General features: G+C 35.9%; 1 protein-coding gene across 3 annotated transcripts in view; it reads right to left on the bottom strand.

The window, feature by feature from the left end:
- The window catches only part of HMCN1 (hemicentin 1), a 520282-nt gene that overhangs the window by 26345 nt on the left and 479545 nt on the right, over nucleotides 1–14392 (bottom strand). For all 3 annotated transcript variants that reach the window (XM_001375804.3, XM_016430009.2, XM_056815652.1), the window contains 3 exons: nucleotides 14094–14215; nucleotides 10626–10863; nucleotides 327–389 (listed from right to left, as the gene is read on the bottom strand). In XM_001375804.3, coding sequence (XP_001375841.2) covers nucleotides 327–389; nucleotides 10626–10863; nucleotides 14094–14215 — 423 coding nt within the window. The remainder of the gene's footprint in view (nucleotides 1–326; nucleotides 390–10625; nucleotides 10864–14093; nucleotides 14216–14392) is intronic.

Genomic DNA, 14392 nt, shown 5'->3' with positions numbered 1-14392 from the left:
CAAATGCACTGCATCAAAGCTTCTATTCTCCAAGAGCCTGTTCCCCAGATGCTTAGAACTTCTTTTCTGGGGTTGTGGTTGCCTGTGGTTTCCTGATCCTCAGGCAGGTGGGGTGGCTTGTTGGCTCTTTGCCTCATTCCCATTGTCCTCTTCATAGTGTTTAGCAGTTCTTGAGGCTGGGGAAATCAGTGGCTAAGCTCTTGCTATCACATATGTGACAACTCGCACCACCCCTTCCAAAGTGTTTTCTATGTTAAACACTGCAGTTGTGTCCTTGGAAGCCAGTCCTGGATACTAGACAGATTTATACGTGTTCGTTCACTTACCAGCACAGAAGGGTCCAGCTGAGTCTAAGACAAATCCAGAAGGGCACTGATTGCTCCTGTCTCCTATCATGGAAGAAACCAAAATTTATTGGTGGATGAAAATATAAACACCTCATTTTTTTTTGCAACGTACCCTACACTGTAATACTGTTGCAACATGATATTTGAAAACACGTTAACAGTGGAAAATTTTCATGTTTTTAATCTAAGTACCGTATGAACTATAATCCAGAGGCTGTTGACATGTTGTCACCAGCTGCAGATTTCTCTTTAATTTGTTTACATGAAGTCAAAGGAAAACTTTAAAAATGTTGTTCAGGGGTAACTCTAAAACAATCAAATGACTGTTGACATGCCAGATTGACCACAGAACAAAGTCCTCATTACCCCTGAAAACATTACTCAGAACTTTCCTTCTAATAGGAGTAATTTTTGTCAGGCAACCTTAAGTTTGGTGTAAAATACAAAATTTCACTTTCATAGAAACACGTAATGTTGGACCTGGATGATCACTTAGAGAATACTGAGTCCAGATAGTTTGATTTGTGGATCAACAAATGTCAAGATTTGAACTCAAGTACTCTGATTTCAAATCTAGTGCTTCCTCCCCACATTATGCCACATATTTAATGACTGAACAACTAGGAATAGGGGAAATCAATTGTAAGCACTGTGAAGTCAGGGACTTTTTTGCTTCAATCAAACTATGCCAACTCCCAATTGTCTCCTTCCCTTGATGTATTTATAAAAGTTCTATCAACAAATACATAAATTAATCAATTTAATAATAAGAAAAAAGAAAGGTTATGTCCTTGCCTGGAATACATTTCCTAACCTCTACCTGTAGACCATCTTCTTTCAAGAATCTTTTCTGAAAGTGATCTTTCCCTCCTCAAATTTTTATAGAACATGTTGTCTAGATTTCTTCTTGGTTTCTCTACCAAGGTATCTACTATTCATACTAATATTCATGTTCATGTCATATCCCTTCATCATATTATATGATCCCTGTGGGCAGGGGCTATGCCATTTCTCAACATTTTATCCCGACTATCTTCTGTAGAGCTTTGAATATTAATTTAATTTTAATTAAATTGAATTAAATATAAGGACTGAAATTGGTAGAATATAGGCTATGGTAGAGTATTCGATATAGTGGAGCCTGTGTGCTCAGGAAGTTCAGGAAGAAAATCCTTTCATAACTCAATAATACTAAGTCCATGGCCTCCAGTTGGGGCCTCCAGAGTATCCATATAGAGACTGGCCACTACTTTCTTTTCTTTGAGGGGGAGGGTAACTCTTACTTCCTTAAGCACCAGACTAGTGCTGTATCACTTCATCTCATCTTCGTTTTGTCTAGTTTTCCTAGCTAAGTTTTGTTGGAAAATATGGCCAGAAGAATGATTTTTAAGAATGCCTTGCCTTAATTCATTTACAAAAAGCACATATATGGTTCAAATCCCATAAAAAATACTACTCCATGCTATATATTGAGGAATTTGGGAATTGGATATTTAGTTGTAAAGTTGTAAAGATTATATTTAACTTGTATAAACTTTCCTATGCATGACACTCACATATACATACCACCTTGTGAAAAATAGACTGTATCCAATGAAGATTCTCTCAAATGGGAATGTTAAGGTATTTGCCATTTTATCCACAAACTAACTCTATTTATTCCACATGGTTCTCAATTAATAAATCCTCATAAAATAAAGAAATGTTAATGTATCAGAAATTTAGAATGGTACAAATATCTCTTTGCCCTGCTCATTTTTACTCTATTTATCCAGTACACTAATCCTGATTAAATAGATGATTTGCTTAATAATTTTTTGTACCAAAAGCAATTGATAGCATATCTTGGTGAGCTGTCAGTATATATATAGGGGCACAGATGATTAAATGCATATCATCTGCATGCAGCATGAGAAAACTTTAAAGATCATCCAAGTCAGGCTTTTCTATATAAATGAGGAAGTTAGTCAACACTGGAGATTTAAATGAAATATGTAGAATTTAGGATTTGAGCTTGATCAACTGAAATAATTAAAACATTAAATTAAACCTATTAAGAAAACTTAAAGGCATTCTGATTAGTCAGCCTAGATAAAGAAGAAATTTATCAAGAAAATGATTGTTAAAAGGAACTTGGCAGGGCAAAATTTTGGGTTTTATTATCCATTATTAATTATAGAATAAAATCCCTTGTCCCAGAGGATAGGTTCCCTTATTTGGTTTAAGCTCTTGAGAACAATCTGACAGAACATCTTCAGTGATGTACCTCACAGGTCTCTACTTGGCCCTATGTTTGACATTTTTATTAAAAAATATGGAAAAAGGAGGGGAAGCTAGGTGACTTAGTGGATAGAGAACCAGACGTGCAGATGAGAGGTCCTGGTTCCAAATCTGGCCTCAGATATTTCCTAGCTGTGTAACCATGGGTCAGTCACTTCTCCCAAACTGCATAGCCCTTGTCACTCTTCTGCTTGGAACAGACATTTAGTATTAATTCTAAGATAGAACATAGAGGTTCACAAACTATGGAAAAGGATAAACTCATTAGATTTATAGATGACACAGAATTTGAGATGGCTAACACAGTGGGTGTCAAAGTAAGTTTTCAAAAGGATATTGACAGGCTTAGAACAGTGGGATGAATATATTTTTCACTTTCTTTTTTTTCCAACAGGCTAATATGGAAATAAGTTTTGCATAATTTCATATATAGTGGGTGTCATATTGCTTGCCTACGCAAAAGGTGATGACGGGGTGTGAAGAAAGGAGAGAATTTGGAACTCAAAATTTAAAAATGAAAGTTTAAAAAATTGGGCTGTATCTAATAGGATGCAATTCAGTAGAGATAAATATAATGTCTTACAGCTGGGTATATCAATTCCACTAATAAATGATGAAGGAGTTGTGGATAAGTCATTCTTTTTTTTTTTTTTAAACTCTTACCTTCCATCTTAGAATGAATACTAAGTATTGGTTCCAAGACAGAAGAATGGTAAAGGCTAGGCAGTGGGGGTTAGGTGACTTGCCCAGGAAATATTTGAGGTCAAATTTGAACCCAGGACCTCCCATCTATGGGACTGGTTCTCAATCCACTTAGTTGGCCCTGACAGCAGTTGTTCTTAACGAGTTGAGGATTAAAACTCAATATATTGAGTCAGCATTATGACTTGGCAATCTTGGGCTGCAACAGGAGAGGCATAAGCTTCCAGAACCAGGGAAGTGATAAGTCCACTAAACTCTGCCCTATTGTAGACCTTATTTCATAGTATATTCAGTTCTGTCTAATGGACATCAATAAAATGGAGAGTGTGCAGAGGAGGCAACCAAGATGCTAAAGGGCTTTGAGTTCAGGACATAGGAGAAACTGGTTGAAGGAAGGAAGCACATTTTCCCTGGAGAAAAGAGCACTTGGGAGTGGAATGATACATGATAGCTGTGTCCTCATATTTGAAGGGGTACCAGGTGGAGAAAGGATTAAATTTGTTCTGTTTGGCCAAACCAAGAGTAGAAGTTACAAAGATGCCAAATTAATTTTTATGTCAGGAAAAAAAAAAACAAAAAACAACTTCCTAACAACTAAAGCAGTCCCAAAGCAGAAATGAAAATCAGTCCAATTTCTTTGCCAAGAAAACCCTAAATAGAGTCACAAAGAGTCAGACATGACTGAAACAAATGAACAACAACCATGAAATGGAAAGTTCTGTGTAATATCTAACCCCTTGGAAGTTTTTGAGGAGGGTCTGGATGACAACTTGCCAAGTATACTACAGTAGGGATTGCCTTGATGTATAGGCTGGACCAGTTGGCTCCATAGGTCCTTTCCGTCTCTAACATTCTCCATTTCATTTTTGTTTTTGTCTCCCCAGTGACTATTATTGTACTGGACACATAGTAGGTGCTTAATGAATGGTTGTTGGTTGATTGAAGTTCTATGTGATCTAATCCCTTAACATAGTACAATAACAGAAGAGTTTTATTTGTTACAGCAGGAAAATTTTGACAAGCAAAGCACAATTTGTAGCAGTAGAGATATAGATTAGATAAATAAAAAATGTTCTGACAAAAAGGGTTATTGAGTAGTATAACAGATGAATGAGTCCAGTTGTTTCCACAGATATTTATTAAGTGTCTACTAATGCAAGCCACCCTGACAAGCTCATACAATCATTCTGGGAACACTCCTTGCCCTTAAGGAACTTTCATTGTCCAGGACACATATAAATAAATAAGAGAGAGCACTAAAAACAGGGAGAATCAGGAAAGGTTGTATGTAGGAATCTCTCTTAATTCCAGTGCCTACTTTCTATTAGTTACTCCCATTTATCCTGTATATAACTTGCTTTGTATTGCATGCTGTCTCCCCTGTTAGATGGTGAGCTCCTTGAGGGCAGGGACTGCCTTTTTGTATTACCAGGTCTTGGCACAGTACCTGGCACCTAGAAGGCACTTAATAACTGATTGACTAAAGTGCTTTGAAGCAAGAGGGACTCTACAAGATGGGGCACTTATGATATTCTAGGCTCTCTGTTAAGCAGTGAGGATACAAAGAAATACATAATCCCTGACTTCAAAGAAGCTCATATTTTAATGGGAGAGCTATCATGCAAAAAAAAGTACATATAGGATATTTTTATTTTGTGTTGTTAAGTCATTTCAGTAGTATCCAACTCTTTGTGATCATTTGGGGTTTTCTTGGCAAAGATACTGGAATACTTTGTATTCAAAGTATTCCAGTATCTTTGCCATTTCCTTCTCCAGCTCATTTTACAGATGAGAAAACTGGGTTAAGTGACTTGCCCAGAGTCACACAGCTATTAAGAGTCTGATGCTGGATTTGAATTCAGGTCTTCCTGATTCCAGACTAGGCACTCTATCCATTGTGCCACCTAGCTACCCACTTGTAAGCTATAAGAATAAATGGAAAGTAATCACAGAAGGAAGGCACTACCAGTGTGTGCTGAGATCAAGAAAGGCAGTTAGAATAAAGTAGAATTTGAGAAGTCTTAAAACAAGCCAGGGAATCCAGGAGGTAGAGGGGAGGGGGGAGACTATTTGCAGAATGGGGATAGCTAGGAAAAAATATGGAATCTGGCAATGGAGTGTCTTGGGAGAGAAATGCCAAATGGTCATCAGTCTCCTTTAATCATATCATATGAGAAGGAGAGTAAATTTCAAGAACACTGAACAGGTAGGAAGAGATCAGGTTGTGAAGGACTTTAAAGATCCCAGAAGATTTATATTTGCTATATGAGGTAACAAAGAGCCTTTGGGATTTGAGTATATAGAGAGGGAAGGAGGGTGACATGGTCAGATCTACCCTTGAGGAAAATCATTTTGACAGCTGTATGGAGGATGGGTTGGAGTGGAGAGAGATCAGAGGGTGATATTTTTCTGTAAGAATAGGTTAGGCATCAATGTATTTGTGTTGGGTTAGAATTAAAATTTTTCAAATCATTAAGGACTTTAGCAATATAAACTAAGAACTCACTTAGGATAGATTTGTCAATTAGTATTTTTAAAAAATGACTTCAAAGAAGAGAGAGAATGTATTTCATTTCCATTTGGATAAATACTTGACACATATTGGACCTTTTTAAAGGGTTCTCATTGGTCCCCCTTTAGTCATATTTTATATTTCTATAGAACCACAAAGTTTTATAAAGCATTTCACTTGAACTCCTCGAGGAAGGTATTTTAGTCTCTATTATTTCTATTTTTCCAATGAGAAAACTAAAGTTAGAGAGTTATGTGGCTTGACTAACATCAACCAGCCAGCAATGGTTGGAGCCTGGACTCACTGGTCCTTAGTCCAGCAACAGTGTTCTTATGTTATACCATCTTGCTTTCTTGGGGACGTAGAATTTTGCTTATTTTTAAAAAGAGATTGTTGTAAATAGTCAAGGGCTAATCTAGTAAAACTTTCACTCTTTCCTCTTCCCCAGTGATGCTATAACACTGCTGGGATAGCACTTCATTCATAGATTCACACAGGACTTAATAAATGTTATTGAATGAAAGAATGGATGGAAGCTCTTAAAATGTCTTGCTTGCATAAATTTTTGGGAAATAGGTGACTAAATTTATGATCACAGTAAGTAATCTTGATTTTTAGCTAGTCAAATGGCTTGAAACCTTTAGCCGAAAGCAGAGATACAATTAACTTTCCCCACCTTGAGACCATTTACCCAGTCAGAACCCCAAGACACTAAAAGAAGAGAAACTGAATTGGAAAGTGACTAAGGAAACAATATGCCTTTTCTAATTGTTGGTTTATGTCTCACTTTCCCCAATCAGATAAGAAAGACAAAGGATTAAGATGAAAGGAAATTCATTGTTTTGGACCATGTTTCAGTTTAGGTAGCATGCTGGTACGAGGAGCCAGAGAGACAAGTTGTAGTCGTCATGCTATTACATGATTTTGATTACTTCACAAATTGTAACAAAAGCAGTGATTTTTGACAGAGATGATGTCATGGCAGGCTATGATTTTTTTTTTTTTTTGCAGAGCAAGGGCATTGAGATAGAGATGATCACAGAAAATTGGCAAAGAAAATGGTTTCATTGTAAGCTAGCTGTTATCTCTGAGCAAATGCTACAAAATCTTTTTGGAGAGAATATAGATCATGCATAAGTGGGGTAGAAGTTTGGGTAAATGTGAAAGCAACTAAGAGACTGAACTGCTTGGTTGGAGCAAAGAAAATATTGAATTAGGGCCTTATTGCAAGAACTTCCTTCTCCTTTTTGATTAAACTTGACTAAAACCACCTTGAGACCATGATGAGTCTCCACTGCTAAAGATTCTCTTTCCCACATTGTTCTTACTTTGAACCCTTAGAAAACCAATTCTGCCAACCACTTTCAAGAGGAAAACAGGCATGTGCACAATGAATGAGGATTGGAACAAAGGAGGCAAATTCCTTTGCCAGTTTACCTCCCAAGGGTCTGTGCGTGTCAACTGCGCTGAGTGATATCTGCTGGGTTGCATTCTGAAGCAGCAAGAACATAGCCAAACAAGGAAAATGTGGATCATTTTAACTTGTGGGCTCAAAGCTCAAAGCTGGAAATCATGTAAACATTTACTATCTATAAAATAACATCATGGAATAGTTGATGAAATTTCAGAATCCCACAGAAATATGGAAAACTAATTGGTGTGCTTCTTCTAATTGAAAAGGAAACCCCCAGAGAGAGAAACATTGAAGTACCACATGCCACAAAAGAACACAGTTGAATTGCTATGGACTACATTTGCAAAGGGAGAGTAGTCTAAAAAAAATCATTGTAAACAATTCCAGGAACAAGGAAAGATTTTAGAATCTGCTGATTTTTTGTGCCTTCAGTATTGATGATTCGTCCAGAATTTGGCCAATTATGTCCAAAATATAACTTTATACTATTTTGCATGGATTCTGAAACATGTTCCCTTTGGCAAATGTTAAATTGAGAATAACTTATTTTTTTCCTCTTTAAGGATATCAAACCCAGAAAAGGTAATGTAGTTCGTTTGTCTCACTTGCCCACTATGTATGGGTGAATGCTATAAAGAAACTGCGAGATTATAATGGGAAGCATTCTAGTAAACTAAATATTCTAGAGAAAAGCTGATAGGCTCATTCATGCATTCTAATTAATATAAGTGCCTACTGTAGAGTGCTATATTAGTTGTTGGGGGAGAATAAAAGCTTAGATAAAATATAATTAGTCTCTGCAGTCATCAAGCTGACAATAAATGAGGAAGATAAGATACAAACAAAATACCCAATGTTGCATGATCAGTGAGATGTAAAATAAAGAGTTCTGTAAGGATTGAGGAAGAGATTCAGTAATAGGGAAATCAGGAAAAGCTTCCTGGAAGAGGTAGCATTTAACTTGGGTTTTAAAGGATAGGAAGGAATTCAGCAGATAAAGAGGGAGAAGGAGAAAATTGCAGGAAGAAAGAAAAACAGCATGAGTAATATGGAGGAGGAATACTAACAGTATATATGATGAACAAAGACAAGTATAATTTGATTGCTTTCTTAATTCTGATTATTTTTCTCTAAATCAGTTTATACAAACATATATTTTGGATTTGAAGATGATATAAATCAGAAAACATCAACACACATTTTTAAAAGATTAAAATAAATTTATGGTTTGCTTTATTTCTTATTCTGACATTGGAATTTACTTTGTAAATTTCTCATTTTGTTAGTCAAGTCTTTTTTATATTTTTGTTGTTTTTTTTCAATTTCCTTTTGATTCTCAGTTTTACTGATATATAACTATACAGTTGTTTTTGGTAGTTTTTACTTCTCTATTGTAAATTCAACTTATTTATTTTTTATTTTATAATGTGATTTCAATTTTCTTGATCATGGTAACCAATGTCAATGATCATTTATCAAATGTTTTTTTAATCAAAAAAATCAAAAAACATCAAATGTTCTAGGCATTGTTCTAAATGATAGGAACAAAAAAAGGCAAGAATTCCCCATTCTTTCTAATGAGTCAGACTACATGCAAACAATTATGTTCATACTAGATGTTTATATTTTGTTGATCTAATTTCCAAATTTTCATCTTCTGTATTTGTTTTAGGGTGGCTATTTTTAAAAGTCTTTTTAGTTACATGTTCAGATGATTAATTCTCTCTTTTTCTATTTCATAGGTTTTTTTTTCAGAGAAACAAATTTCTGAAGAGAACTGCCTTAACTATGTCCCACAAGTTTTGACATGTTATCCTATTTTTGTAATGATTTTTAACCTATTTATAACTATCTGATACATTCACTAATATGTCTTTATTAAGTCTCTGCTTAGGTCAGAATCTTTTGCTCATATTTTCTTTATTCATTTTTATTTTTCTTGCATTGGGGTTTGCAAACAATGTTTAATCATATTTAGCTTTTCACATTTACTTATGTTTCTTTTATGTATTAGCATCATTATGTATTAGCATATGATCAATTTATATAACATAGTATGAAATATTGAGAATGTGCATTCCTCAATAGTACAATTTTAAAAGTTACCATAGGTCAGATAAAATTAATTTATTCAGTAACTCATAGGCTCAGAAAAGATTGTTTTGAACATTTTTGTCTTTGACCTTTTTGTGGGGTGGGTAGGAGAAAGGATGTATGCCTAAGAGTAGGATTTCTTGGTCAAATGCATAGACATTTTAATCACATTTTTTTCTAAATTTGATTTCTAGAACGGTTGAGCAAATTCATAGCTTCCAGAGAGAGGAAGAGAACACAGATGCCATCTTAGTCCAACCTCTTTATTTTACATATTGGAAAATTGAGACCCAAGGAAGTTTAATGCCCAGGGTCACACAGACAGGGTTAAGGGTGAAATTTGAACTGATATTTTTTAACTCTAGTCCTAATGATCTTTTCACTATGCCACATTATCTTTATTAAAACTTATTTACTCTTTTTTTTCTTGTTAAATTTTCATTTGGGCTTATCTATTTCTGAGAAAGGAATATTGAAGTATCTTATTACTATCAATATCTTTTTGTAAGAGGATGAATAGTCATTTAAAGAGAGAGAAATAATCTCATACTTTGATTGACACATCATAAGGTCATTGGTGACTTCTGAAGAATTAATTTATGTAGAATGGTAAGGTAAGAGCATATATAGCAAAATATTGAGGAAAGAATGGACAGACTGGGTATACACAGCTTTTTTTGACAGGTTTATCAGTGGATAGTAGCAGACTGGTGTGATAGCAGCTGAATGAATTCATTAGTTGGGTCTGATAGGCAGAGGAATTCTCTATAATAAGGCATATTCTTCTGTGACCATAGGAAAGGAGAAAAGATAATTGAAGATAACTGAAAAATTCTGAGGAATAGAGAAAGGAACATGTCCAGTGGTCTAAGTCTTTTCAGTGAAATACAGAGTTACAACATCTTCATTTAGTTTGATAGAGTGAGTGCCATGCCAGCTTAGAGGAGAAATGAAATGGTTCCTATGGGTAATGACAGAGAATGTTAAGAGTAAAGAAGGTCCATTAAGGAATAATGAGAACACAGTGAAGCTTATTCCAAAACACCATAGGTCAAGGCATACTCCCCAAAGAATAATATTTTTTAAACTGTAAAAAGAAAAGATTCCTGCCAGATTTTCTCTAAGATCACTTTCAACCTCAGCCATTCTATCATTCTATAATACTTCTCTTAACATCCATACATTATAAAAATGGATTGCACTGAGAGATTTTTTTTTGCTCTTTTAATAAGGACACACAATAGTTCTTAGTATAGGAATCTTTAACCAAAATTACCTTTAGATATTGAAGCATGAATTTTAAAGCCCAGAGTTTCTTCCAATTGGTTGTAATCAGATGCAATGGATGAGGCATGAAGTGTTTCTACTAAGAATGGCATTCTTCCCAGAGTCTGATCGTAGGAAATCGTGTGATTCCAAGTATATGGTACACTAACTCCATCAACAGTGAAAAGTCGGGTAGAGTATGCGTAGAGTTGGCCAGGACCTGTTTGAATGTAGTCCTCTGTGTAATCCTAAAATGAATAATATGTATTTGACCATCAGCAACTGAAAGTTCATAGCATTTTTTCTTCTCTGAAGATTCCCCCAAGAAGCAGCCTTAAGAATGCTCTATTATACAAAACTATATGATTCTAAAACATATGTGATGATGATGAAAGTCTTACACAAATATCTATTTTGATTCGATAAGGTCACTGCTAAAGCCATAGTATTGGGATGCTGAACTGGCCTTTGAGTCAAGAATACTTGGGGTCAAATGTTGCCTATTCTACATACTGGCTGAACAACCCTGGGAAAGGTGCTTCATCTTTTAGTATTCCAGGCAACTCTCTAAAACTATAAATTATAAAGAAAACTATAAAATACAAAATATTATTGTAGGAGTAAAAAAGGCACTTGTTTATTCCCCTTCATGAAAGAGAACACTCCAATGATGTGCTAAGAAGTGCCAATTGACTAGGTAGCAAGCAGTCAATATATACACAAGGTTCCTCCTCCTGCCCTATTGCCCCCCCCCTTTGACCTACAAATCAAAACACCTGTGCTTCCAGCCCAACTCAGATGAGGTAAGGGAAGGAACCGAGCTGTTTATTGCTCCTTTTGTCCTTCAGTCTCCCTCCCAGGGCTGTCCTGGAGTCTTCAACCAAAAAAAAGGTAACAAACTAGCTTTCATAAGCTAAATGTTCATTCTGAGAATAGCACACCCAATTCTATCTCATGTAGTCCCCCTTTTTATTTTCAAAGATGTGCTATTCTTATTTGCCTCAGTTTCCCCTCTAGGTAAAACACATAGCAAACAATACAAATTAAGAAATCTAAAAGTTCACAAACTCCTATTCCAAATACAATCAGTTTACTTTCATCACCAGTCAATGGTGTCCTTCACCTTCAGAACCTCCAAAGCCTCAGCCAGGAGTTAAGTGTACTGAGTCCATCCATCCTCAGTAATCCTCAGATGCCTTTTGAAGGCATTTCCTCATTGATAGTGCCCTATTCTAATGCCATTGCATGTCTTGTCCCTTTCTTTCCTTGCACTTAATCAAAATTTAGTAAAAAGGATTGAGGTTAAAAGTCATGAGAGGGAAATAATCTTTTAAGATGCCAATGTCTATCTTAAATTTTGTAGAGTAACTTTTATATGTATATGATGCTAATTTAGATGATACATCTACAAAAATTTAAGATATGTGATTTAATTTAATAGTCCTTGGTTTATCAGGCTAACAACCTACCAAGAAGATATCATAACAGAGGGGAAAATTGTAGAGCATTTTTACCCTGAGGAACTTATAAACTTTCTTATAATCATCTATAACCTCAGTGATTTTATACAGTTTTTGTCCTAAAGCTGAGGTGATTTTATAGAGGAGGCTGTATCAGATGAATTCTTTAGGGTCCTTCTTGTTCTTTTATTTATTTATTTATTTATTTTTTACTCATGGATGCAGGTGTATTTTTTGGGGTCTCTTATCCAAGGGGAACACAGAATTACTGATGAATTTGTTATTACTGATCCTGACACAAAAAGAATTCTAATAATTCTGAAAAGGTCTGTAGAGGCAGAATAGGTCTGTAGGTAGAATAGTTACCAGATTTGTATATGTACAACTTTTTCAGAACTAGACCAAAAATCTCATTTGTGGCCCTAAGAAGCCATTTAATACAAGTTCACTCTGCTTTTCACTAGTCCTAAAGCATTTTGAAGGTGAATTTCTCTCTGGTTTTCTTGTTGAAAATCTGCAAATCTTTCTTTCTTGTTAATCAATCCCAGAAACCCGGCTGGAGACCTCATAGTCATCCATGATGGTATTCATCTTGATCTGCAGGCTTGACTGGACTTGAAGTGGTGAGGCATGAGCACATGTCTTGTTGCTAACTCTGCTCCTCCGCCCCCCCACCCCCGAGTGTTTCAATACTGTTAAACCCTATAGCTAGATTCAAAGTGGGTATGGCTATATCTCTATCCTCTAAGATTCCGAACCAGACTATGCTTGCCAAGTGAATTATCTTCATTTGTTTATTGGACATCTTAAGTTTACCATGTCCAACATTAAACTAATCATCTTTCCTTCCACACCCTCTCCTCTGCCCAATTTCCTCATTATTTTTGAGGGTACCATATCTTTGACTCTTCATTCTTCCTCACATCCCATAACCAATCAATTGTAAAATCTGGCCATATCTACTTTTTAAGGTATTTCATGTATACTTCCTTTTCTGTTGTCTTACATGACCACCACCATCACCACCACCCAGGTCTTCATCACCTCATACTTGGATTATCACCTTGTTGGTTGGTCTCCTTGCCTGGTGTATCTCCACAATTCATCCTCAATTTAGTTGCCAAACTTATATTCTTGGGATACAGATCTATCGAGGGTCCCTCCACCCCAGACTCCCAGGCATTCTCTTGACTCCTCCTCATCTCCAGGATCAAATATAAAATCATCTTTTTATCTGTTCAAATCCTTCACAAACTTGCCCTTTGCTACCTTTCCAGTCCTTTTATTCCAAAGTGTTCCATTCCCAACTCCAGGTCTTTTTTTTCTAGTTTATCCCCATATAAGGAATGTTCTCTCTTCTTCCTTCATCTCCATCCCTGACATCCTTCCAGTCTCACTTAACCTTCCTTCAAGGAGCCCTTCTCAGTCCTCCTTAGTCTTAGTGCCTTAATATCTTTGAGGCTACTTCCAATTTATTCTCTATCTAGTATGTTTGCATGCTCCTTACCACATGACTATGAACTACTTCAAAACTGGGATTATTGGGGTTTTTTGCCATTCTCTGTGTCCTTGGCATAGTACCTGGGACATAATAGATATTTAATAACTATTATCTGATCGACTGAAGTAGTCCTGACCAAAGCGGCTATGAGCAATGCACATGGGGGCAGCCAAGTGGCTCAGTTGATTGAAAGCCTGTTTTAGAGATGGGAGGTCCAAGGTACAAATCTGGCTTCAGATTCTTACGGAATTCCAAGCTGTGTGACTCTGGGCAAGTCACTTAACCCCCATTGCCTTAGTCTTTACCACTCTTCTGCCTTGGAATCAATATAGAGTACTGATTCTAAGATGTAAGGTAATGGTTTAAAAAAAAGTATGATGCATATAGCAAAATGCATGAATAAACATAGCAACAAATCTAGTCTGCTTTGGTGGAGGGAGTTTCCTTATCTGGAGTTCCCTATAGCAATATAATCAGAGGTCTGAAAAAAAATCAGTCGTTTTTAGTAGTGTTTTACCTTCACAGTAACATCTGCAGGTGACTGAAGCTGCAGGACATAGCCACTCACTACAATATCTAGCATCAAAGTTCCATCTGAATCCAAGCCACGAGCAATGTGAGTCATCCGCAAAATTTCTCCTGTGAATTTTAATGCATTCATTTAAACAGATGAAAAGAACATGATTTATGCAACACTTAACAAATTTTCCCTATCTCCAAGTTCAGTTAGAGTATTTCAATTCATCCATTTGTAAACATATCAGACATGAGAATTAAATTAGAGTTTAGTTTGGAAATTATAGAGTTTTCTAGCTA

The sequence above is a fragment of the Monodelphis domestica genome, chromosome 2, assembly GCF_027887165.1.
Source record: "Monodelphis domestica isolate mMonDom1 chromosome 2, mMonDom1.pri, whole genome shotgun sequence".
NCBI lineage: Eukaryota > Metazoa > Chordata > Mammalia > Didelphimorphia > Didelphidae > Monodelphis > Monodelphis domestica.
This window is presented reverse-complemented; position numbering and strand designations above follow the sequence as displayed.